General features: G+C 34.2%; 2 protein-coding genes across 2 annotated transcripts in view; both read left to right on the top strand.

Annotated features, from left to right (window-relative positions):
• The window catches only part of LOC131876097 (uncharacterized), a 37420-nt gene extending 32739 nt beyond the window's left edge, over window positions 1-4681 (top strand). The window contains exon 5 of the mRNA XM_059220883.1: window positions 3110-4681. Within this exon, the coding sequence (XP_059076866.1) occupies window positions 3110-4681 (1572 nt within the window). The remainder of the gene's footprint in view (window positions 1-3109) is intronic.
• A 176-nt stretch (window positions 4682-4857) lies between these two features.
• Window positions 4858-21857, top strand: LOC131041798 (disease resistance protein Roq1-like). Its single transcript, XM_059220882.1, has 4 exons — window positions 4858-5054; window positions 5863-5942; window positions 18757-19276; window positions 21200-21857. Exons 1-4 carry the CDS (start codon window positions 4858-4860, stop codon window positions 21855-21857), a joined length of 1455 nt encoding a protein of 484 aa, XP_059076865.1.
• The last annotated feature ends 3640 nt before the right edge of the window (window positions 21858-25497 follow it).

Here is a 25497-nt window from a genome sequence, read left to right as displayed (position 1 = left end):
CCTAGCTTAGAGAAAATATCAATCAATGATGGTAGATCAGTGTTTTGGCAGACATTTACACAGGTCTTGTCATACACCAACCTTTTTCTAGATGAAGTCATCGAGTCTATGGCAAGAAGATCACCAAAGGAAATGGCAATGCCCTTGAAGACATATTCAAACCAAAAATCCACCAGCAAACCAGGCAGCCTAACCCAGACAAGAGCCAAGTCAAAAAAGGAATCATTTAACTCTTGATTAGGGGACCATTTTCTTAAGGAAAGCAAAGATCTCCCAACCATCCGAGGACCTCCATACAAAACACCTTCCAAATCTTTCGAACATGAAAAGTTGAAGGCAAAAAAGCCTTTAGGCATCGCAAAGATTTCAACTTGGCCTTTCAATCGCCATTTCTTTTTGGCAAAATCTCTCACCACATCAATGTTAGGTCTTGGACCAACAAATTTTCCAACTAAAGTGAAGGCCATTAATGATATATTATGATCAATGATAGCGTCGAGAATGGAGATAACAAACTTACCCGTTGCCTTGTCTGATAAGTCTGAAACACTAAGAAAGGAAGATTTTGCAGTAGGTTTCGACCCAAGTATTCCGGCCTTCGATCCAACTATTCTAGCCTAAGATATTGAGGGATCCTTTTGTACAACGTTCTTTTCTTGCTCAGGTCCCTCTTTCAATATTCCCTCTCAGTTGGAGACTCCTTCACGTGATTCCCCCTTATCTCTAGGGTCAAAAGGAGGGTCCCCAGATGGGTACCCTTCCTTTTTGCTCTCTCCATCCGCATGCGCTTCAACATGTGTGTCTAAATCCTTCTGCCCATGCGATAGAAGCACAAAGAATCCAACATAGTTACCATAACCAACTTTCCCCTCCCAGCTCCATTCAGAAGCTAATAACGTCTATAATATAATAATTATTAAAAAATTTAAAAACAATATTTAATTAAAAATTATTTTTATTTACCTATATATTTAAAAGTTAAATAATAATAATATTAAACTTTTCATATAATACTTATTAAAATGAATTTTTATATATTAGATATTATAATATGATAATTATTAAAAATTAATAAAAAGAGAAAAAATTACAAAGTTTTAAACATACAATTTACTATATATATTATATTTATTATTTTGAAACTAAATTAAATTTATATATTATAATATAATAATTATTAAATATTAGAAACTGAGACACTATTTAATTAAAACTACATTATTGTTTATCTATATAAAATTAAAAATTTTAAAGTTTTAAACTATAATTTTTTTGTTTTGTTTTGTTTTTTCTAAACTATATTTTATTATTTATATATTATATTTATTATTCTAACACTAAATTAAATTTATATATTAAAAATATAATAATTATTTAAATCTTAAAAACTTATATAATATTTAATTAAAAAATTATTATTATTTTCCCTTCTTTCTATATATGCTAGATAAAAGTATTATTGAAATTTTCATATTATATATTAGAATTAATTATTTATATATAAATAATAATTATTAAAATAAAAAAATACAATATTTTAAACATTTAATATATTATTTATACATTATATTTGTTATTTTAAAATAAAACTAAATTTATATATTAAAATATAATAATTATTAAAACTTAAAAAATAAAAAAAGCATTTATTTAAAAATATATATAATCTAAATACATTTAAAATAAATAAATAATGTAAGTACATTTTATTGTATTTCATATTAAGATAGGAAAATCTGACCAAGTGATAGTAAATTTAAAATAGCTATTAAAAAAGGTTTAACAATTAATGATGAAAGGAAAAAATATAGAATTTTTAAATTATTCATTTATGTAAGTTGTAGATTCAAGTCATAGAGCTCAAAGAGCATTTACGAGAAACTTTAGTTTTTTAAATTTTTTATTAATAACACGTCACTCTTAATCAAATAACAACTACAAAGCAAAGGGTAGTCTTTTTACGGAAGTAAATGAATTTAAAAAAGCGGTCAACAAAAAATTGGAAGAAAAACTTTTCACATAAATAGAGTCAGAAGTTGAAGGAAAAAACTGAACTACCAATAATAAAATCAATGGCTAGCTAGTTAAGTGTCCTTTTAAAAAATAAGATATACTTTCGATGTAATTTATGTCACGTCAAAGGTGCATTACATTTAAAAGTATTAAATTCGATGTGTTTGTGATATTTAAATGTATGAAAAATAAAAAAAATTATTTTATTTATTTAATGTTTCGGATCACAATCTGTGATCCATCATCAGAATGATACATGTGAGAGCAAATGAGAAAAATGACCAAGAAACTATTTGTATTTTTGTATTTGTATATAAAAATACAAATATATATATATATATATATATATATATATATATATATATATATATATATATATATATATATATATATATATATATATATATATTAAAAACATATATGTATATGTGTGTGAGAATATGTAAATAATTATATATATATATATATATATAAAACATATATGTATATGTTTGTGCGAATATGTAACTATACATATATGTTTTTTATTTTTTATTATGTATGTATATGTGTGTATGTATATGTATGTATATATATAGATATATATACATATATGTGTATATATATGTATGTATGTATGTATGTATGTATGTATGTGTATATATAGATATATACATATATGTGTATATGTGTATATATATATATGTATGTATGTATGTATGTATGTTTATGTATGTATGTGTATTTTTTGTCTTGTTTTTTCTTATATATACATGTATGTATATTTACATACACATATACATATTTATGTATATGTGAGATGTATATGTAAATAGATATACATATTTTTTGGTTGATTTGTTTCTATAGTCAATTGTGGGTCTCTCTTTTATATTTAGTTACAGCACGTGTTGAATACCTTAAAGATTACTCCGCTGGATGTCCCTGTCCATCTTCTGGGAATTGAAACACATATTTGTGACCTACTCAGTAAAATAGATCGCATAGCACAGTGAGAGTGGGAGTCAGTGGCATAGGCGGCGTTGGTAAAACCACCTTGGCCAAGGTTGTTTACAATAGAATTTATGCCAGGTTTGATGCTTATTTCTTTGCACAGAAAAATAGTACTCTTGTAGACTTGCAACGGGCAATTCTAAGAAGATTGGTAAATTACCATGGAGAAGCTTCAAGTGTTGCTGAGGGAAAAGCACTGATGGAAAACCTATTACAAGGAGTTCGTGCCCTTGTCATATTGGATGATGTGACTGATCGGAGCCACTTGGATGAAGTGAATGGGGATTGGTTCGGGCCTGGTAGCAGAATCATCATTACATCCCGAAATCGACACATACTCAATTTTGCTGAGGTTGATTCAGCTCTGGAAATGACTGGGCTAGGGGAATATGATGCTCTTCAATTGTTTTGTTGGCCTGCTTTCTCAAGGCCATTCGCGAAGACCCCCTACAAAAATATTTCTACAAGAATTGCAAGAGCTTGCTGGGGGCATCCTCTTTCATTACAAGTTATTGGAGCCCATTTGTTTGATAAGAAGGAGCAGGACGACATTCAATGTTGGGAAGAAGCTCTCCATAACATTGGGAAAAATCAAGAAATATCCGGAGTCCTTCGAATCAGTTATGACGGACTTAGCCATGTTGAGAAGGAAATATTTTTAGATATAGCTTGTTGCTTTGCTGGTGAAAGGAAACATGACGCTGTTATCTTCTGGGAAGTTTTATACCCAAACAGAGTTCAAACAGCCCTCAAAAATCTTATGCTGAAAATGCTTATAAACTACAGTGGCACTCCAGATCTCCTCAATATGCATGACCTTTTGCGGGAAATGGGAAGAGGGATTCAAGAGCAGGTTGGTAACAATAGCAGACTGTGGCTGCCTACGGGTGTACACAGAACTTTCAGCAGAGACAGAGCAGAGGGAGTGAATATGCTTGTTTACACAGGACAGAATGGAAGAGAGCCCCTTAGCTTGCACAAAATGCCTTCCCTACGCTACCTTGTTGTGCAAAATACAAAAGTAGTGGACAACATTGGAAATTTAGCTCCAAATTTGTTATGGATAAAAATTAGAAATTGTGAATTAAATGATACGTATACATGGTTAAGATTAAGAAACAGATTCCAGCTAGATAGTAGTTGGTCCCAAGTGAGGATTTTAAGTATAGAGCAGTGTGCAAGTCTTACGAGAATCCCAAATACCCTGGACAGCTTGGTGAACCTCCAATGCTTGAATCTAGAGAATTGTGTAGCTCTCACAACACTTCCAAACACCCTTGGTAACTTGTCACAATTGAAGGAGTTACATGTTCGCAACTGTACCAATTTAACAAGCCTTCCGGATACTGTGGGCAATCTCATGCAGCTAGAAATGTTGGAGCTGAGAGCATGTACAGTTCTACACAGCCTTCCCAGCACACTAGGTAATTTAGCTCGACTAAGAAAGCTGCGCTTGAAATATTGCACAGGGTTAAGGTATCTTCGCAACACAATAGGCGACTTGGCACAACTCCAACATTTGTCCATGCGTGGTTGTTCAGGTTTACAGAGCCTTCGTTACCCTTTGGGCAAGCTACAAAATCTAAAGAGATTGCATTTATCAGATTGGAAAGACCTACAAAGCTTTCATGATGGGGTTGTCAAGTTAGCCCAGCTTAGGGAGTTAAACAGGTAAAAAATAATTTATAAGTACATTTAATTTGGTCTATACGGACTCTATTTAAAAGCTTTGAAAGAAAATATATTTATATTGAATTGTTTGAAATTTTGTCTCGTGATAAAGTAGTGATTGAAATGATTTTAAATTTTGCAGAAGGGACGGCATTGGAAGCTTAGTGCAGAAGAAGTTTAATGTCTACTTTATATACCACGCAGCAGATGAAAGTGAAATATCGATGTATTATTATAAGTACAAATACCTGCGCACCGGATCACTTCGTATATGCCCTTGAAAGTGACATTAGAGAGGCAATTGATAGCAGTGATATTGACATTCTTGTTCCTGTGTATTCCAAAACCTTTCTGCAGTCAAATATTTGCATGAGAAAGTACGTAGCCATACGCCGCTCGAATGCCCTTGTTATTCCTATGTGCCAATGCATCTTTACATGGTACTATTTTATCCAACGTTTGAACACATTGAGAGAGTCAGAATGCCAAAGTTTTTAAGATATATATTGATATTGATTTTATTTTCTTCTCATAGTTATTATTGTGAACAATAACTGGAGATTAAATCAATACCTAATTTTTTTTTAATAATTATTCCAACTAAAAAATTCTCTCTCATACTCATTTTGAAGGTTCTAATCCACCATATATAGCTTCCAACCAAATTCTTCCTCTATTCTATCCTTGACCAATAAAAAAGGTTTTTCTTTCATTCTTCTTAGGTATGTTTTATAAATAATCATTAATGGCCTCTTAACAAATTGTCAATCGATATCGTCCATCCATACTTACATTACTTATCCTCCACCACTTTCCTTATCTCCATTTCCCTCCTAACCCTAGCAAAATCTCTCATCATTTTCTTCTGAAAAATAATTGGTGCAAAATTTTCCTTCCCCATTCTTCTTGGTTGAAGATATACCCTTTGAACCTTTCCATTGGTCTTGACTTTTACATATCAAGTGACATTTTCCCCACCATAAATACTTTTTCTCTTGAAGTTTTTCAACATGAAGAAATCTTCACACAAACTAAAAAACTATAATTTGTGTCTTAGTGTCTTAGTGGTAATAAGCATGAAAAATGACTTGGTAATGATTGTCATCAAGTGAGTTTTGGGCAAGGGCTTTCTAGTTTTTGAGGACTAATATAGAGTCCTTACTAACATAGTCTTTTGTTTTGTAGCTTTTCTATTGGGTCTGGGGGAATGAAGCTTGATACTTTGAAGCTTACGAGAGACCTATTTGGGAATGAGTACAATGTTGGTATGGATGAATTTCTATATGTAGCTCAATATGGGGTAGGCATCCCAAATTTCACTAATCTAAGGGCTTATGTTGAAAAAGATGGTGTGGTTCCTTGGCTACCCTTCCTTGCCAGATTTCAGATAACCAAGGTTGAGAGGCATTAGGAGTGATCTGTTCTTGATTTTGAATTCCCAAGGATGGTGTTGGGAGTGGATCCCATAAATAGCGGGACTGGTGGGAGGACTTGAGGTCTTTGGTTACTGCTATGAAGGTTGCAGATCACTTGGATACGAAAGAGTATGGAAAGTGAATGAGCTATGTTTTATAACATGGACACTAATGATGAAGAGACCAAGGGGGATATACCCCTTTGAATGATTTATAATCTTGTTCCTTTTTGATCTTTTTTTCTAAATTTTTTTGCTAAACTAAAGAGTTATTTTGAAATTTTTCAATACAAACAATTGAAAGCATACATGCACAATTTTTTCACATAAATTATGAATACATATAGATAGCTTACAATATTTCAAGCACTTTGCAAAATTCTATTAGAGCTATGCATGGGTGTTGAAAGTGTCTGCATTTTACATTATTTTCCATTGCACAAGAATTTATTTCATTACATTTGAGTATAATATTTTAAGACTAAAACATGGTTTGACAATGATGAATTTATGGCTAACACTGATGAATGAAATAAAATACTCTAATTGTATATGAAAGAACACCAATCTTAGTTTAAAATGAAAAAAATAATACTTACTTTTACAATGTATCATTTAAAATAGGGTTTTTTTAATCACTGCATACATCAATTGGTAGTGGATAGAGTGTATTTCAAATCATATGGTAACTGTTGCACTTGATTTTACCTCAACTATGGGTTGTGAGAGAATGGATATGTGTCTCTTTTCATGTAGTTATCTCTTGATGAATGTAGTGTCACTTTACATTGCAAAGTAGCATTAATTAAATTTTTTGAATTCCTTGCATGTGAGTCTCTTGAAAATCCTTTTGTATAACCATAAGACAACTGAGAGGGGGGGGGGGGGGGCGTGAATCAGTTGTCACAGATTACCGGAAGCATTAAAAATTTAAACTTTAATACCAAAACCCAAAACAATAATACCAGAATAGTAATTAATCCAATTAAGCATAAACAATAATCATGAAATAAAAGCCATCCACACAACACCAAGATTCAGACATGGAAAAGCTAGTAAAGGGAAAAACCATGGTGGGAAGCCTACCCACAGTCAGATAATACTTATGCACTAAGTATGTGAATTACAAAGAAGGGGTCTGCACTTGAAGGAAGGCCAATAGCTTAGAGCACACTGCTCATCACAAAAGGAGCCTCACTAACTACATAAAAATCTAGACTACAATTCGGAGAAATATTAAACTGCGATAGATACCATCTCCTATGCCTGAGTACAGTTCCGGTTAAGCTCAATACTAGAGGACTAAATCCTCTTACAAAAACCCAATTCGATCTCCAATAATCGACCAACTCCTTGGCTTGGATGATATTATATTATTCGCACATCACATTCCTTGATCATGACCTCTTACATTAACCATGATGATCTACAATGAGATGTTACATCTATTTATACAAACCCTCGACCATAAACAATCAGGTCGGCCACCAGACAATAAACCAATTACATAATTACAAACCATGTCGGCCTTAGACCAAATAACAAATAATATCAACACATAAGACATCCCAAAAATAAATCAATAGGTCCTATCCACACGTTACATTAATGTCGGTCCATAACCTAGATTAACCGGGACCAAGTATAGGTCCACACGCTTCAACAACAATCTCCATTCACCAAGTCTCGAACATGAGCATCCTAAAACTCCATCAGAAGCTATACCAACACCACTTATACAATTCATCAAGATCTCCAAAATCTCTATCGGTGAAACCCTTGCGAGAACCGCAAACCAAGCTTCTAAGAAGGCAAGATAGCATCCAATCTACAAATCAAAACCAACTGACCAAATTTGAGTATAAGTGTCATGAATAAGTCAATTCCATCACCAGATTATACTGAAGTCTACCAGATCATGCCAGATCCAAGTTAACTAGAAACCACTCATCCTATCAAAACCAGAAGGGTGTCGTTAATGCATCCAAACAACTAGTGTTGACATAAATAACAAAACATCAATGCAACACATAATCAATTCCACCAAATGGCCAACAATCTCCCCCTTTGGCATTCATGACAACACTAGATGTGAAAAACATCTCAGTACCAAGAGATGCCAATCAAGTCTCTCCCTATGGAAGATAATCAACAATCATCTGTATATAACTCTGAATATCAATAACTCTCCCCCTTTGAATAATATTTCTCCCCATTTTCTATTTACTTTTTCACATCACTATCTCTCCCCCTTTGACATCAATGCCAAAAATCTGACAGAAATATCAAAGCAAAAAAATAAGCCTTTGAATCTCAAAGCTGACTACTCCCCCTAAGCAGTAGCATCCCACATCAATGCTGTAATGAATAGTATCTATGATAATTCATGTCAGACTAATGCCAAACTGCATCAATCAAGTCTCTGTCAGAGGGGCGGAAACCCCCAATATGTCTCTCAGGTAATCAAATGCTTCCTTGGATAAAGGTTTAGTGAAAATATCTACAATCTATTCTTTAGGGTTCACATAAACCAGTTTAACTTCATTTGCTTCCACCTTTCCTTCAAAAAGTTATACTTGATAGATATGTACTTTGTCTTAGAATGAAATACTGGATTCTTTGAAATATCAATAGAAATAATTATCATAGTGAATAATTGTTAGTGCATCACAATCCACCTTTATATCCTTCAACATTTGCTTCATCCATAAAACTTGTGTACAGTTAGTAGAAGCAACAACATACTCACCTTCAACATTAGATAGATAAGTACATGATTGTTTCTTGTTGATCCATGAACCCAACTTCTTTCCAAGAAAGAAAGCTCCATCGGAAGTACTTTTCTGGTCATCAACATCTCCAGCCCAGTAAGCATCTGTATATGATCATAAAGTGAAGTCATCATCCTTAGGGTACCATAAACCATATTCTGATGTACCTTGCAAGTATCTAAAAATCCTTTTCACCACCATCTCATGATTTTCTTTAGGATCACTCTAAAATCTTGAAAAAATACAAACAACATTCATAATGTTAGGCCTACTCTGAGTCAAATAAAGTAGACCACCAATCATAGACTTGTATCTTGTAGGATTTACCAGTGCAAAAAAATCTTTACTTGTCAATTTCTCACTTGTAACCATAGGTGTACTTATTGGTTTAGAATCTCTGATACCAAATTTCTTCAACAATTCCTTAGCATATTTAGTTTGATAGATAAAAATACCTTTATCAGTCTGAGTAATCTGCAAGTCTGAGAAAAATTTCATCTCACCAATCATAGGTATCTCAAATTGTTTCTCCATATTCTTAGAAAATTCTATGCATAATTTATGTTCACCTCCAAAAATAATGTCATCAACAAATACTTCAACAATTAGTATATTATCATCAGTGATTTTATAATATAAATTACTGTCAGCACTTCCCTTAGTAAAACCAAGCTTCAAAAGATATTTATCCAACCTTGCAACCAACTCTAGGAGCTTATTTCAATCCATATAAAGATTTCCTTAACCTGCAAACCATATCAGTATCATCTGATAGTGATAAACCATTAGGTTGCTCAATATAAACTTTCTCATCAAGATCCCCATTCAAAAATGCACATTTAACATCCATCTGATAAACCTTGTAGTTTTTATAAGTAGCATAGGCAAGAAATAATCTTATAGCTTCAATCCTAGCTACCAGTGCAAAAGTTTCTCCATAATCAATTCCTTCCTTTTGAGAATATCCTTTACAAACCAATCTAGCCTTATTCCTTATAACTTGACCATCCTCATTCAATTTATTCCTAAAAGCCCATTTAGTTCCAATAACATTTTCATTTTTAGGTCAGGGAACCAAAGTCAATGTGTAATTTTTCTCAATTTGATCTAATTCTTCTTCCATAGCTTTTAACCAAAATCTATCTTTACATGCCTCAATTACTGATACCGATTCAAGTTATGAAATCAAACATACTTCATTAGTTGCCAGTCTTCTTCTTCTCATAACTCCATTGCTCATATCCCCAATGATTTGATCTTATGAATGATTCAATCTCACATACCTAGGAGTCTTCTGACTCTCTGCTCATCTTCCTTGTTCTTCAGTTATTGTAGAATTCTCTTATGTTGTCGAAGTAACTGGTTCAACTCTCTATTTTGGTAAAGGTGCTACCGGTTCAGATATAATCATTTCCACTGCTAGTTCCTTCTCATAAACTCTAATTTGACTTTTACTCAGCTCATCTACTTTGACATTAGCACTCTCCAATATTCTCTGCAATCTCTTGTTATAACATCTATATGCTTTTCTTTCATTAAAATAACCAAGAAATATGCCTTCATCACATCTGAGATAAAGTTTCCCAATAGTATCATCTCTCCTAATATAACATTTACTTCCAAAAGTTCTAAAATACTTAACTGTAGGTGTATTGCCAAACCATAATTCATAAGGTGTCTTATCGATTTCTCCTTTGATGTGTACTCTGTTGAATATATAAACCCCTGTACTCACTGCTTCTCTCTAGTAGATATGAGGTAGATTTTCTTCCATCATCATTGTTCTAGTAGCATCCAAGATAGTTCTATTTTTCCTTTCCACAACTCCAATCTACTGAGGTGTCCAGGGAGCAGAAAATTATCTTCTTATACCATGCTTGTCACAAAAGTTATTAAACTCACTGGATGTGAATTCTCCACCATGATCCAATCTCAAACATTTAATCTTCAATCCTATCTCAGTTTCCAATTTAGCCTTAAAGATTTTAAACTTTTCAAATGCTTCAGTTTTTTCTCTCAAAAAAGTAACCCACATCATTCTATAATAATCATCAATGATTAACATGAAATATCTATCACAATAAAAACTTTTAACTCTAGTAGGGCCACACAAATCAGTATGAATAAGTTCAAGAAGATCATTTGATTTATCTTGTATACTCCTAAAAGAGGTTTTGACTTGTTTACCCATTTGACATTCTTTACATACCGGATTATAGGGCTTCATAATCTTAGGTATATCTCTAACAACCTTAGTTGAATTGATCTTCACAATAAAATCAAAATTCACATGACACAGTCTTTTATGCCATAGCCAACTCTCATCAGTCTATGTAATCAAACATGTCTTCTCACTGGAGTTCAAATGAAATATATTACCTTTTGTCTGTGTACCGGTTGCAATCTCCAAGCTAGATCTATTAATGATTTTGCATTTTCCATCCTTGAACTCTAATTAAAATATTTTATCTACCAATTGTCCTACACTCAAAAGATTATGCTTCAAACCTTCAACATAATAAATGTTGTCAGTATTGTTCTTACCATCCGATGATATAGTTCCTTTTCCCTTGATCATACATGCCTTGTCATCTCCAAATCTAACTAGTCCACCATCAAATTCTTGCAAAGACAAAAACCTCCCTTTATCTCTAGTCATATGATGTGAACAATCATTGCCAATTACCCATTCATCCATGTCCTCAATTTTAGCAGCAAGTGCCTTCTCCTCAAGTACATTCTCTTCTAGTGCTACATCATCTTTCTTGATAGCCAAGAACACCCATTCCTTCCCATTGCCAGATCCACTAGTAGAGTCTTCTATCGATTCATCATCTTAATCAGTAATGCCTTCCTCATTCGCTATGTAGCATGATTTGTCTCTGTTTTTCTTGAATCTATACTTGTTCTAATATCCAGGGTTAGGCTTAAATGATCTTTTAACTATTTCTTTAAATCTTGAATTCCTTTCAGGACATCTAGATGCAAAATGACCAATCTTATTACATGCAAAATATTTAAAAGGTTCTTTTCCTTCATACTTACTTCCTACCAGTCCTTTCAGTACTCTTCTAGAAAATAGTGCTTCAAGTTTCTTAAACTCATCATCTTCTCTCTTCATATGTTCTAATTCTTTTGCATATAAATCTTTCCAGTCTTTCTTACTGGTTACAGATGTAGATGCATGAAAAGTAGGTTTAGTCTTCATAGCTCCAGAAGTTCCAAATTACTCAAGCTCAAAAGCAGATAATTTCTCAAACAAAGTATCTTTGTTGACAGATGTATTAGCCATTGTTCTCAACTTATTGATAGCAATAGCCTTTATTTTGTAAGCTGGTGGTAAGACTCTCCGAACTTTAGAAACAATTCCATCTTTGCTCAAAGTTCCACCACAACATTCAATTCCCATAACAATCTCATTTAACCTTTCCATGAATACAGTAATCCTTTCATCTTCTTCCATCTTCATGTTTTCATATCTCACCTGGTAACCATCAAGTTTAGCAATCTTCACTATAGGGTCACCTTCATTAAGAGTTTGCAACTTATCCCATATAGCCTTTCCAGATGATTTGTTTGTTACTCCCATTATTTGCTCATTAGAAAGTGCACACAAGAGGGCTTATATTGCTCTACAATCATTCTCAAGCTCCTTGTCCAAGTTCGCCGGAGGAGGATTGACAGATCTCGGATTAAAGGGTGTGATACCATTCTGTGTGAACTCCCAAATCTCCTTGCCAAGATATCTCAGATGAGTCTCCATCTGAATCTTCCATACTGTGTAATTTGTTCCTTCAAGCCTCTGTATATCCTTTCGAAAGATATCTCTAGAAGAACTAGATGAACTTGAACTGTTTGTTGCCATAGGATCTTCCTCAAGCGGTTAAGATTTCTCCAAAGAGGACCAAAGCTCCGATACCAATTGTTAGACAGTTCAGATAACTAGAAGACAACCAAGGGGGGGGGGGGGGGGGTGAATCAGTTGTCACAGATTACTCGAAGTATTAACAATTTAAACTTTAATACCCAAACCCAAAACAATAATACTAGAATAGCAGTTAATCCAATTAAGCATAAACAATAATCACAGAATAAAAGACCTCCACACAACACCAAGATTTGTACGTGGAAAAATCGATAAAGGGAAAAACCACAGTGGGAAGCTTACCCATAGTTAGACAATACTTCTGCAGTAAGTATGTGAATTGCAAAGAAGGGGCCTACACTTCAAGGAAGGCCAAAATCCTAGAGCACATTGCTCATCACAAAAGGAGCCTCACTAACTACATAAAAATCTAGACTACAATCCAGAGAAGTGTTTAACAACAAAAGATAGCATCTCCTATGCTTGAGTACAGTTCCAGTTAAGCTCAATATCGGAGGACTAAATCCTATTACAAAAACCCAATTCAATCTCCAATGATCGACCGACTCCTCTGCCTGAATGATATTATATTATTCGCACATTACATTCCTTGACCATGATCTCTTACATTAACCATGATGACCTACAATGAGATCTTACATCTATTTATACAAACCCTTGACCATAAACAATCAGATCAGCCACCAAACAATAAACCAATTACATAATTACAAACCATGTCAACCTTAGACAAAATAACAAATAATATCAATGCAGAAGACATCCCGAAAATACATCAATAGGTCCTATCCACACGTTATATTAATGTCAGTACATAATCTAGATCAATCAGGACCAAGTATAGGTCTACACGCTTCAACAATGATCTCCATCCGCCAAGTCTCAAACGTGATCACCAACAGCATCCTGAAACTCCATCAGAAGCTGCACCAACACCACTTATGCAATTCATCAAAGATCTCTAGAAGATCTACCGGTGAAACCCTCGCCGGAACCAGAAACCAAACTTCTAAGCAGGCATGATAGCATCCAATCTCCAAACCAAAACCAACTGACCAAATATGAGTATAAGTATCATGAACAAGACAATTCCATCACCAGATTATACCGAAGTCTATCGGATCATGCCGAATCCAAGTTAACCAAAAACCACTCATCCTACTGAAACCAGAAGGGTGCCGATAAAGCATCCAAAAATCTAGTGTTGACATCAATGCAACACATAATCAATTCCACCAAATGGCCAACACATTTTTGTTTGAAGATCCATTTTGTTCTTGAGGAGGGCTTAGTTCTCAAAAGACAATGCTTAACCACCCATTGGGATTCAACCACAAAAATGTGCATGATTGCATTTTGGGATCCTCATAAGGAGGACATAGCATTTGCAATTGCACTTCTTGAAAGGGAAAAGTGACCAAGCTAACCTAACCTAAAAAATAGATGGGAAAAATAAACAAAACCATTAATTGGCTTTTCAAAGTGGCTTCTCTTCCTTCTTAGCCTTTGATATCCTACATGTTTCTAAATGAAATAAAAAAAAGGGAAAGCAACAAACAACCAATGAGATTTCCAAATATACCCCAAGCACTATATATAATGAAACTTACCCACTTGGAGATGTTGTCCATATGTAGTAAGTGAGAGAATTTTCTATTCTCATTGAAATTCTTCTCCTTGCTTAGAAGTACGTATAACTTGTGGTGACTTGCTAATTTCCTATTGAGCTAAATGCTTGATGGGGAATCCTCTTCATATCATGGTAGTTATCAATGGACTTACAACTACACTTTACTTCTTTGGATATTTTTTAATCAATGAGAATTGACCTTCAAGACCCTCCTAATTGCATCAGGTCTTCATCCCTTTCTTTGTTTCTCATACTTTACCATCATAGCCGATAATGGTTTAATGTCAATAGATGAGAAAAATGCTTCTAATTTATCTCATAATTGGATTTCATCAATTTACTCCTAACTTTTCTCCTTGAGGTTAACCTCATGATTTGATTGCTTGTAAAGCTTTATTACATCACTTTGAGGTTCTGAAATTGCTTCCAAAATCAAAACAGGCATGCTCTCTTCTTCTCCTTCAACAAAGAAGAAGGAATCTTCTAACATGAGGCATGAGTAACTTTCCTCACTCATTTCTTGTACATAGATAACATCTTTGTAGTCGAGTTATTCTCTTTCATTTTTCTCTTGCCAAGAAAGGAATTCCTTTCCTTTATGAGCTTGCAAAAGCTCATAATTAATAGGTTGTTCATCCTTCTTTTCATGTCCTCGGGACTAATCCAATTTCTAGACCACGAGCCCCCCTATAAAAAAGGGAAATCATATGATATCATGATGACTATGGGAGGAAATGGTTTTACAAACGATACCAAAGAAACTAGCCTTCTTGAATAGGGATACTCTCTCAAGAAATATTTTCTTGTTAAACATAGGTCTAGAATCCTCAAGAATAGTTGATTCATCAAAAGATATCTCTTGGCTAGATCTTGGAATTTTGAGTTGAACCCGGGATTTAGATTTAACTTGCTTGAAAATTTGAAATTGCACCTGCTGCCAACTTAGGGCTTCCAATTCCTATCATTGTAACTAGGCTTGGAGAAAAATTTGTTCTCGATATTCCAGTTCTTTCTCAAGGGATTTTAATTGTGTCTAGAAATTTGATATGATTGCTAAGATTTATTATATTTTTATGTTGGTTAAAGGGATATGCATGTTGATAAGGGATATAATGTATCTCTTGAATTTGCTGGGAAGTGAATTCCTATTGTCAGGAAAGTGACACTAGAGAAAGTAAGGGTTAGACATTTGAGGATTATTCAATTATTTCCACTATGGAGAGATATCGAAGAAAATTACCATTTTTACTTGTGTAACATTGTGGCTAAAAAATAAATGGTGTGTATTTTTATGGAAATGAGGGAAATTATAAAATTTGGAAACTCTCTCCATACTATATAAAGAGATTTGTATCTTGGAATAGAACAATAGGTCTGTTAAATATTAGGATTTTGAACAAATACCCATAAAGATAAGGGGATGTATTAATTCCTGCAGAGTCACCAAATACTTACTGAGATGTCGCTTGAGGTTGAGTGTTTTGAAGAATTCATGAAATATTCAATGATAAAAATCTCTTTTGGGTTCCACTGGGTGTGCTAGGAAAACTTCAGTGGTACTTATGTGCCCTCCACATGTCTAAAACTTTCATTTATTTGAGGGTAGTCTGGAAGTTTCTGGTGTAGGGGTACCCTTTCATGCAAATATGCCCAACTTTAGGTTTTTGTCTTATTTTGTAAGGACTGGTGTAAATAAGGTCATTTTGGACCATTATAGAGCATCTTGGGTCATTTGTGAAGTTTTGCGGTTAATTGGTTACAAGATGCAAACGTTGTTCATTTGTTGTCAAATTTGTCAATGACAACTTTTTGAAAAGTTGTTAAATGTTAGTTGAGGGTCAGTTGGAGGTTTTAACTAGTTTGGAATAGGTTGGGAATAGGGGTTTTCCTCAAGTCAAACCTGAGTTTTGGAATTAACCATGAAATAGAAATGAAATGTAATTGAATTGCAATAATGAAAATGATCTCCTTTTGATGGAGATGCTAAATAATGTATGAACCACTAATGATATATCTTTTTAATGGAGTTTAGTTTGTCTCCACAAACAATTAGGGTTTCATGAAGTCTTCATAAACATAGAACTTGAATTTCAACTCAAATGCTTAGAAGAGGACTAATTGCTTTCTCACTTGAATTTGAATGCTTGTTTGCTTGAATTGATTGCTTGAATAGCTTAGCTCCTTCTAAAATTGAGAGGGTAGACTTCCTTTTATACTTTCTTGTTGATAAACAATTTAATTTTCCAACATGAATCGACATGGGGTCTAGGTCCCCACCAAAATGATGTTACTGTTGAGGGGCCCCAAAATTGGCGGCAATTGGGAGGACCAGAGCACTAGGAGCTCTGGTCCTTGAGGACCTGAGCGCTAGTGCCTTGGTATTGACCAATGAAAAACCAAGAAAAGTGGGACAAGAGGTGTGCATTCTGAAAATTATGAGATATTTGCATGGTGTGAATAGAATCAAGGCTTCGATTAGGCCTTGAGACATGAATGCTAAGGTGACGGCCCAAATGAGGACAAAATTGTAAGGGAGTAAACTTTAGGATGCTACAAATATGTACTTTCATCATCAATATCACAACCAACAACATTAGTATGTACTTCCATCATTAGTAGTATTAATAATACAAGCCAACAACATCAAAATATCAATAATGACATCTAGTCATTAATGACACCAATTCCAACAATCTCCATCGTTATATCTTTGCACTGAACTCCCCCATTTGACATTAATGACAACACTACACTGAGGATTAGCACCAATGACAACACTAAGTCATTAATGACAACAACTACCAACAATCTCCCCATTTGTCACTTATGGCAATACACACACAATATATTCTCTTCCCCTTGACATGAAGGACAAAGGTCAAAGGACTTTATTGTAATCTCTTCTTTCTACACTTTTGATCTCCCCCTCTTTGATAGAATAGTCAATTATATGTTCCCTTTCTCTGTATGTTTATTCTCTCCCTTTTTCTCTTTAATTGAAATCTTCCTATTTAACATTATTTGTATCTCTTTCATTTTCCATCTCCATCAACATTGCAATCTCTCTCTCTCTCTCTCTCTCTCTCTCTCTCTCTCTCTCTCTCTCTCTCTCTCTCTCTCACACACACACACACACACACACATTCTAGATTGCAAAAATAACAAGAGCTTGTGGGTAGTGGAGCCTGACTATCTTCTTGATTCAGAGGTCTTATTTCATTCATCTTTCAATCCTTTTAATTGAGTCAGCATAGTTAATTTTAATCTATCACTTCTCCATTAATGCTTTCTTATAGATGGTTTGTTGCAAGGTGTGCACCCTTGGTCTTCTTGTGCTATTCAATGAAACACTTAGTTTTGTAACATGGCTTAATCGCCTCTCGTGGATTCATTAGGTCTCACAATTGTATCAGGCATGAACAAGTTGATCCTTTGGTGCAACAACAATCGCATTTCCAACAAGTGGTATTAGAACCCAGGTCATAAGTTCAAAGCCCTCGCTCATGTTAGGGGGGTTATTGCAAGGTGTATGCCTTTGGTCTCCTTGTGATGTGTAGTGCAGTGCTCTAGTTTGCGATATGGATTAGACATTCAAATGTTGCATTACACAACAATGTGCACAAAAGGTATCATGGTAAGCACAACAACACACAAAATGACATAACCAATGCATCAAGAATGGGGGCACAAAGTGAAAGACCTCACTAATCATGTGAATGGTCATTGTTATATTTTTTTTTTGCAGAAACAACATCATTTTCTAAATGGCCTATCAATTGACCTCATATATTGCACAAATGTGCGCTACTAATAGACCAATATATTTCATAATTGACCTTCGACACCTTTTCAGTGTACCCATTAGATACTAAGATGTGATTGCTAGTTGTATTATAATTGACAACTTCTGTGACTTTGTTTTAATTATGTAAGAAGTATGTTTATTCCTTTGATGAAATTTTCAAGATACCTACACTAATTTTAAACGTGCAAAATTGTTAAGTCTTCCGAATAACATCTTATTGATTCATGGGGAATAAAGTAAATTTCGAAGTTTGGATTTAAATAATAAATAAATTATTATTGATTAAATTGATTACTTTTTATTAAGTTTTAAAAAGTTAACCGTCATTTTGTTCACAAGAAAAATAACAAGAAGGTTATTATTTTCTTGCATCTTGCCGACTTTGAACTGTTGAAACTCTGTGGGTTCTCTCCGTTCACAAGAAAATTCCATTCATCGGGTTTTCCTCCATCCGACTTTGTTTATCTCGCCGACTTGGTTGATCCTCTCAATATGGTTTCCAAGAAATTCTCTAACACTTCACGAGAAACTTCCAAGAAATACTCTCTTTTGTGGCTCTTCAAATTTGTGCAGAACAAGGGATGGAGATTGCTGTTCAGTATCAGCCTCCCGCCACCAAAATTCCCTTCGATACCAACAACAAATTTAACGTGTTTCTCAGCTTTCGCGGAAAAGATGTGAGAACAACTTTTGTCGACCATCTCTACGAATCTCTCTCGGGAGAGGGACTTAAGGTTTTCCTCGACAGCGAAGAGCTGGAGAAAGGCAAAGAAATCGATTCAAATTTGCAAGAAGCCATTAAAACAAGTGATGTTCTGATCCCTATATTTTCTAAACACTATGCAGAATCAACTTGGTGTCTGAAGGAGGCTGCCCAGATGTGGAGATCCAATGGCTTCATCATTCCTCTTTTCTATGATGTGGAGCCCTCTGATGTTCGCTACCCTCAAAGAGAGGGAGGTCCATTCGCCAAGGCATTCCAAAAGCATTACAGCCATTTAGATCAGCAGGATGAGAAAACAATCGAGGAATGGAAGAATGTTCTTCAACAAATCTCTTCTCTTTCTGGTTGGACAAGGGCGGAAGAATTCGGGTAAGTAATTTGCATCCTTTCTTTGCAATTAACCCAGGGCAAAAAACCAAAGGAGAACATCTTTTAGAGGTCCACTTATTATATTAGCTATTTGTTAAGGGGGCAAACTGTTTGTTTATTAAATCCTTAAAGATTAGCCTGATCTTCCTACTTTATACTCGTTAAAGTTCATTATAGCTGACTGAATATATTGAAAAATATAATCGAAGTAGATCAACGAGCATAACATCCCATCCAGGCTGCCAGAAAATAAGCCCTGTTTTTTAAGCCAGCATTAATTTATTATCCATATTGTCTGCAATAAAGAAACGTGGTCTTATAACATCAATAATTTTCCTTGGTGAGCCAACCCTGTCTTTCCATAACATGGCCATGATTGCCTATGTCCTCTTGTTCAACCTTTTACCCCGTTTCTATCATGATACTTATACTAGATCATGGGCTCCTCCTCAAATCCTATTACTTACTTTAGGCCCCGAAATCACTCTCATCCCTGGAATTATCTAGCCATCCAAGTTCTGCCTGCATCAAATTAGTTCACCTCTTGTTCATGCAATTATGTTGCTCGTCACACGTTCGAGCTTCCTTCAATTCCTTCAAATTGGTTTATCTCTGCACACATCAGCGATCACCCATGCATTTACCTATTTGTCACAAAAAAAAATAGTTCTAATTTCTAATAAATAAGGAATTAGTAAATATAAAACCAAAATTCTGAAAACCTTTCTCAGATAAAAATTGTGTTACTCCAGTCTATCCTATTGTAAATTTGTTGTGTAAACATAAGTTTGGTTAAAATCATTTAGACCCATTAATTCTCCATGGTAAGTTTTGTTCTCCTTTAAAATGTCAGACAGTTGTTAGACTTTGATCAGTATGTTTGTTTCTTTTTCATGAGGTTTTTGAAAAAATACTGTAAAGATGTTTTGTATATAAATTAGCCATTTGTAGATTAAGCAAATAATTTTAGTATGTAAATTATTCAGACGAAGTTCATCTTTTTTCTTTCTGGTAGTTTTCTTTACAGGTTAGAATATGTAGATACTTGAAACACAAGCTGTTAACATACAAATAAATCTTTTATTCAATACGGATTACTTTTTGCACCTCAATGTTGAGATCTTACATCAATTGTCTGTTCCTCAGTACATTACAGACTTGCACACTTAACAACAAGGCGGGATCTCTATATAGAAATTAGAGTCCCTCAAAATCGACCGTAAATTGAACTTGTTTGTTCCATCAATTTAGCATGGAACAATTTAGAACTCAAATTATCCTCGAGACTCTAAATTCAGAATTCATTATGCATACCATGCATCACATATCAACAGGATTGTATTGGTTACGACTTAGAACAGCCAATAGCTTTAAAGTTTATAATAGCATTAACAGGACCCACCTGCATAAGAGATTTGGATATTTTCATTACTCCCTCCTTAGTCCTTACCAGTTACATCAGATTTATTACTCGCTCAACGACTTAAGTACTAAAGTAAAATCCACGATTCAGGTAGCTTCACTTGCTGTCCTTAATCTAGACCCCTAATTGTCCTTGAAACATTTTTTTAATTTTATGGAAAGATTGATTATTGTGAATGGTCAATATTATGAGGTAATCATCTCGAAATATATAAGTTTAACTTTTTCTTTTTCGTTTTATAAATTCATAAGATACTTGTAATTCTTTAGCCCTGTAAACTGGTTGTTTTCGTGGAATTTAGTGTGCCTTATATGTAATTACAACCTTAAATTTGAAATTGTCATGTGTAATATAAGGAAGGTGATTTGCAGGTACGAAGGAAGACTGGTAAAAAGAGTTGTGAAAGACGTGTTGAATACCTTGAAGATTACTCCGCCTCTGCTAGATGTTCCTGTCCATCTTGTGGGACTTTAAATGCATATGTGTGCCCTGCTCCATAGATTATATTTGAGTTCATGGCATAGTACAGTGAGAGTGGGAGTCAGCGGTATAGGCGGCGTCGGAAAAACCACCCTGGCCAAGGCTGTTTACAATAGAATTTATGCTAGGTTTGATGCTTATTTCTTTGCACAGAAAAAAAGTACCCTTGTAGACTTGCAACGGGCAATTCTAAGAAGATTGGTAAATTACCATGGAGAAGTTTCAAGTGTTGCCGAGGGAAAAGCTCTGATGAAAAACTTATTGCAAGGAGTTCGTGCCCTTGTCATTTTGGATGATGTGAATGATCTGAGTCACTTGGATGCACTGAGTGGAGACTGGTGTGGGCCTGGTAGCAGAATCATCTTTACATCCCGAGACCGACACATACTCAATCTTGCTAAAGTTGATTCAATTCTTAATATGAGTGGGCTAGGGAAGGATGAAGCTCTTCAATTGTTTTGTTGGCATGCTTTCTCGAGGGCGTTTGCGGAGACCCCCTACAAAAAGCTTTCTACAAGAATTGCAAGAGCCTGCAAGGGTCATCCTCTTTCATTACAAGTTATTGGAGCATATTTGTTTGATAAGAAAGAGCGGGATGACATTCAATATTGGGAAGAAGCTCTCCATAACATTTGGGGAAAATCAAGAAATATCCAAAGTCCTTCGAATCAGTTATGATGGACTTAGCCATGTTGAGAAGAAAATGTTTCTGGATATAGCTTGTTGTTTTGCTGGTAAAAGAGAAAATGATGCTGTTACCTTCTGGGAAGTTTTATACCCAAAAAGAGTTAAAACAGCTCTGAAAGAATCTTTCGCTGAAAATGCTTATAAATGAGAGTGGCCCTAAAAATCTCCTCGATATGCATGACCTTCTGCGGGGAATGGGAAGAGGAATTCAAGAGCAGATTGATAATAATAGCAGACTCTTGCTGCCTATGGGTTCACACAGAGCTTTGAGCAGAGACAGAGCAGAGGGAGTGAATATGCTTGTTTACACGGGATAATGGAAAAGAGCCTGTGAGCTTCCATAGAATGCCATCCCTACGCTACCTAGTTGTGCAAAATACAAAAATAGTGGGAAACATTGGAAAGTTAGCTCCGGATTTGTTATGGATAAAAATAAAAAACTGTGAATTAGGTGGTATGTATACATGGTTAACATTAAGAAACAGATTCCAACTGGATAGCAGTTGGTCCCAAGTGAGGATTTTAAATGTAGAGCAGTGTCCAACTCTTACGATAATCCCAAAGACACTTGACAGCTTGGTGAACCTCCGATGCTTGTATCTGCAGGATTGTGTTGCTCTCACAACTCTTCCAGACACACTTGGTAACATGGCACAATTGAAGGAGTTGCATTTGTGCGGCTGTACAAATTTAACAAGCCTTCCTGAAACTGTGGGCAACTTGATGCAGTTAGAAATCTTACGTTTGAAAGACTGTACAGCTCTAAGAAGCCTTCCCAGCACTATAGGTAATTTAGTTCAACTACAGGAGCTGGTCTTGAAAAGATGTACAGGGCTAAGGAATGTTCCCAACACAATAGGTGACTTGGCACAACTCGAGACTTTGATTACGTATAATTGTTCAAGTTTACAGAGCATTCCTTACCCGTTCGGCAAGTTACAAAATCTTAGGCGATTACACATTCCAGGTTGGACAGACCTAGAAAGCTTTCATGATGCGGTTATCAGGTTAGCCCAGCTTAGGGAGTTAAGCAGGTAAAAGATCATTTATATGCGGACTCTATTTAAGAACTTTGAAAGAAGACATAGTTCTATTGAATTGGTTAAAATTTTATCTCTTGATAAAGTAGTCTGTAAAATTATTTTAAATTTTGCAGAAGCGTCGGGATAGGAAGCTCGGTGCAGAAGAAGTTTAATGTCTACTTTGTATACCACGCAGCAGATGAAAGGAAAATATTGATGGCTCATAAGTACAAACACCTGCGCACCGGATCACTTTGTTTGTGCACAGGGAGTGAGGATAAGGAAAGCAGTGACATTAGGGATGCAAGTGACATTAGGGATGCAATTGATAGCTGTGAAATTCTTGTCCTTGGTTTATCCAAGAGCTTTGCAGAGTCGATTGTGTGCATGAAAAAGTTCGCAGCCATAAGACGCTCGAAGAACGGCCTTATTGTTCCTCTATCCCTTCGCAGCTTTACACAGCCCTGTCGTATCAAATTTTTGAACACATTGAGAGAGTTATAATACCACAGTTTTGAAGATGCTAGTGTTTTTCCGTCGACAGTTTTTTTCTAAGTGATTATTGAAATTATAATCTCTATTTTCCTTTTAACTTTAATTTTTTTTGTAGTTCGATGTTTTTCTAAGTGATTATTGAAATAAAAATCTACTATTTTTTACTTTAGTAACTTTTTAATGGTATCTTCTTTTATTGAATATTCCATATTATTTTTGAAGTTTCAAAATAGAAAGACAAAATTATTAAAAAAGAAAGGATTAACTATTTTTTCTACTTTTTTAAATGATTAATTTTTAATTAAGTGAAAATCTTATTTTAATTATTTATGTTTTTTAATGAAATTACAAATAATTGGAACCTTGTAAGAGAATGCAAAGTGGATTTGAAACTATCACTTCTCCATTGAGACCTTTGATGTAAAAGCAACATTATTTTCTAAATTTGTTCTACCAATTGATCTCATGTACTACACAAATTTATGCAAAAAAATGACCAAATTTCGGCCTATTTGATCTTCCACACCTCTTCGACATACCCATTGCACACTAAAGTGCAATTGCTAGTATAAATTATGTTTAAATTTTGATTAATATTACTTTTTAACTTGTGAAGGAAATGTGCATGTTCTACTTCTAAAGATTTATGGCCAAAGGCAAGATTAATTTTTGTATAATTAAGTCTACAAAATATTCAAACTTTTTTTTTGTAAATATATAAAATATTTAAATGAAATTTGAAATTCAATTAGATTTTGTTTTTCCAATTGTTTAAGTGTTTAAAAATATATTTAAATTTTAGTAGTTAATTTTAAGTTTTAAATTTTATAAATTATGTTTACATTTTGATCAAGTTTTTATTTTAACTTGCGAGGGAAACGTGCATGTTCTACCTCTAAAGATTTATGGCTAATAGTAAGATAAGTTTCTAAGTATAATTAAGTCTATAAAATATTTAGATTTCAATTTTTTTTGGTAAATATATAAAATATTTTCACATTTTAAAATCGATAAATTGATTCTATAATCCAAATCTTAAAATAATTTACTTTCAATCCTTTAAAATTTAAACCATAATTAACCTATCTCCGCAATTATGAAAAATGAAACAACAAAGCACAACATACAAGAGAACACCATATTTATGTGGAATACCCTAAGTAGGGAACAACCATGATGGGAATGACACTTACAATATATATAACTAATCCCATTGTTTTAGGCTTAAGACCAAGGCAGCTCATAAATACTTGATTTGAACTTGCAAGACCAAGGCGTACAACCTTAGGGCAAGATACAAGGGACTTTCAAAACTAAGACACACAATCTCAAGGAAAGATACAATAGACTTGCATTACTAAAGCACACTACTCCAAGGGAAAACATAGAGACTATAGAAGCTGCCAAAAGGATTCACTATATTTCAAAAAGTATTGGGAAATGATGAATTGAAATGAACAATTTCTCCTAATCATAAAATTATCCTTAAATCATTGTGTCAAGAAAATAAAATCATGGAAAACACATCTCACTTCACTTATTGTCTCAAAACGTTATCATTCTAAAGATATGATCATCAAAGCTCATCACAAACTGAAATTCACACTTTTACTTCTCCATATATGCTTGCACCCTATTCACAATTAGTCTACCACAATCCACAATCGGTTTACACATCTGCACCTCTATTTATAATAGGTTATTCAATGAAACCCTTTACTTGGTCAACCACAATCAAAATATGCATAAATTGGGCCACTAGTAGCAACTACAAACAATGCAATTGAATTCAAGACATAAAGGGGACCCAAATACATAGAAAATTATCTTTCTAAGTCAAAATGCACACTAACACATCCTGCGAGATTGGCATCAAACATAATGTGTATATAAACAATAATGTAGGTTAACCAATTTGTCTGAAAATACTGTCCAATGTAAATTACTTAATGTGAATCTTTACATGTCATGATAAGACTAATATCACTATTATAACTTTATTTCCAAAGAAAATTTGGACCAAAAGAGTATCATCTAAATAAGATAAATCAAATGAGTTGGCCAAAGACCAACATAACTAATAGTGTCAAATGCAGAACAACATAACTTCACTT

The sequence above is a fragment of the Cryptomeria japonica genome, chromosome 5, assembly GCF_030272615.1.
Source record: "Cryptomeria japonica chromosome 5, Sugi_1.0, whole genome shotgun sequence".
In the NCBI taxonomy this organism is placed as follows: Eukaryota; Viridiplantae; Streptophyta; class Pinopsida; order Cupressales; family Cupressaceae; genus Cryptomeria; species Cryptomeria japonica.
Note: the sequence above shows the minus strand (reverse complement) of the source record. Positions and strands in the feature narration are given on the sequence as shown.

What these genes read in the sequence shown, in the direction of transcription:
- LOC131041798 (XM_059220882.1), top strand. Translation starts at nt 4,858, where the DNA reads ATGTCTACTTTATATACCACGCAGCAGATGAAAGTGAAATATCGATGT. An exon ending in TCAAATATTTGCATGAGAAA is followed by an intron (nt 5,055 to 5,862) that starts GTACGTAGCCAT and finishes TTTGTTTTGTAG; the next exon opens with CTTTTCTATTGGGTCTGGGG. An exon ending in ACAAGGGCGGAAGAATTCGG is followed by an intron (nt 19,277 to 21,199) that starts GTAAGTAATTTG and finishes CCTGCTCCATAG; the next exon opens with ATTATATTTGAGTTCATGGC.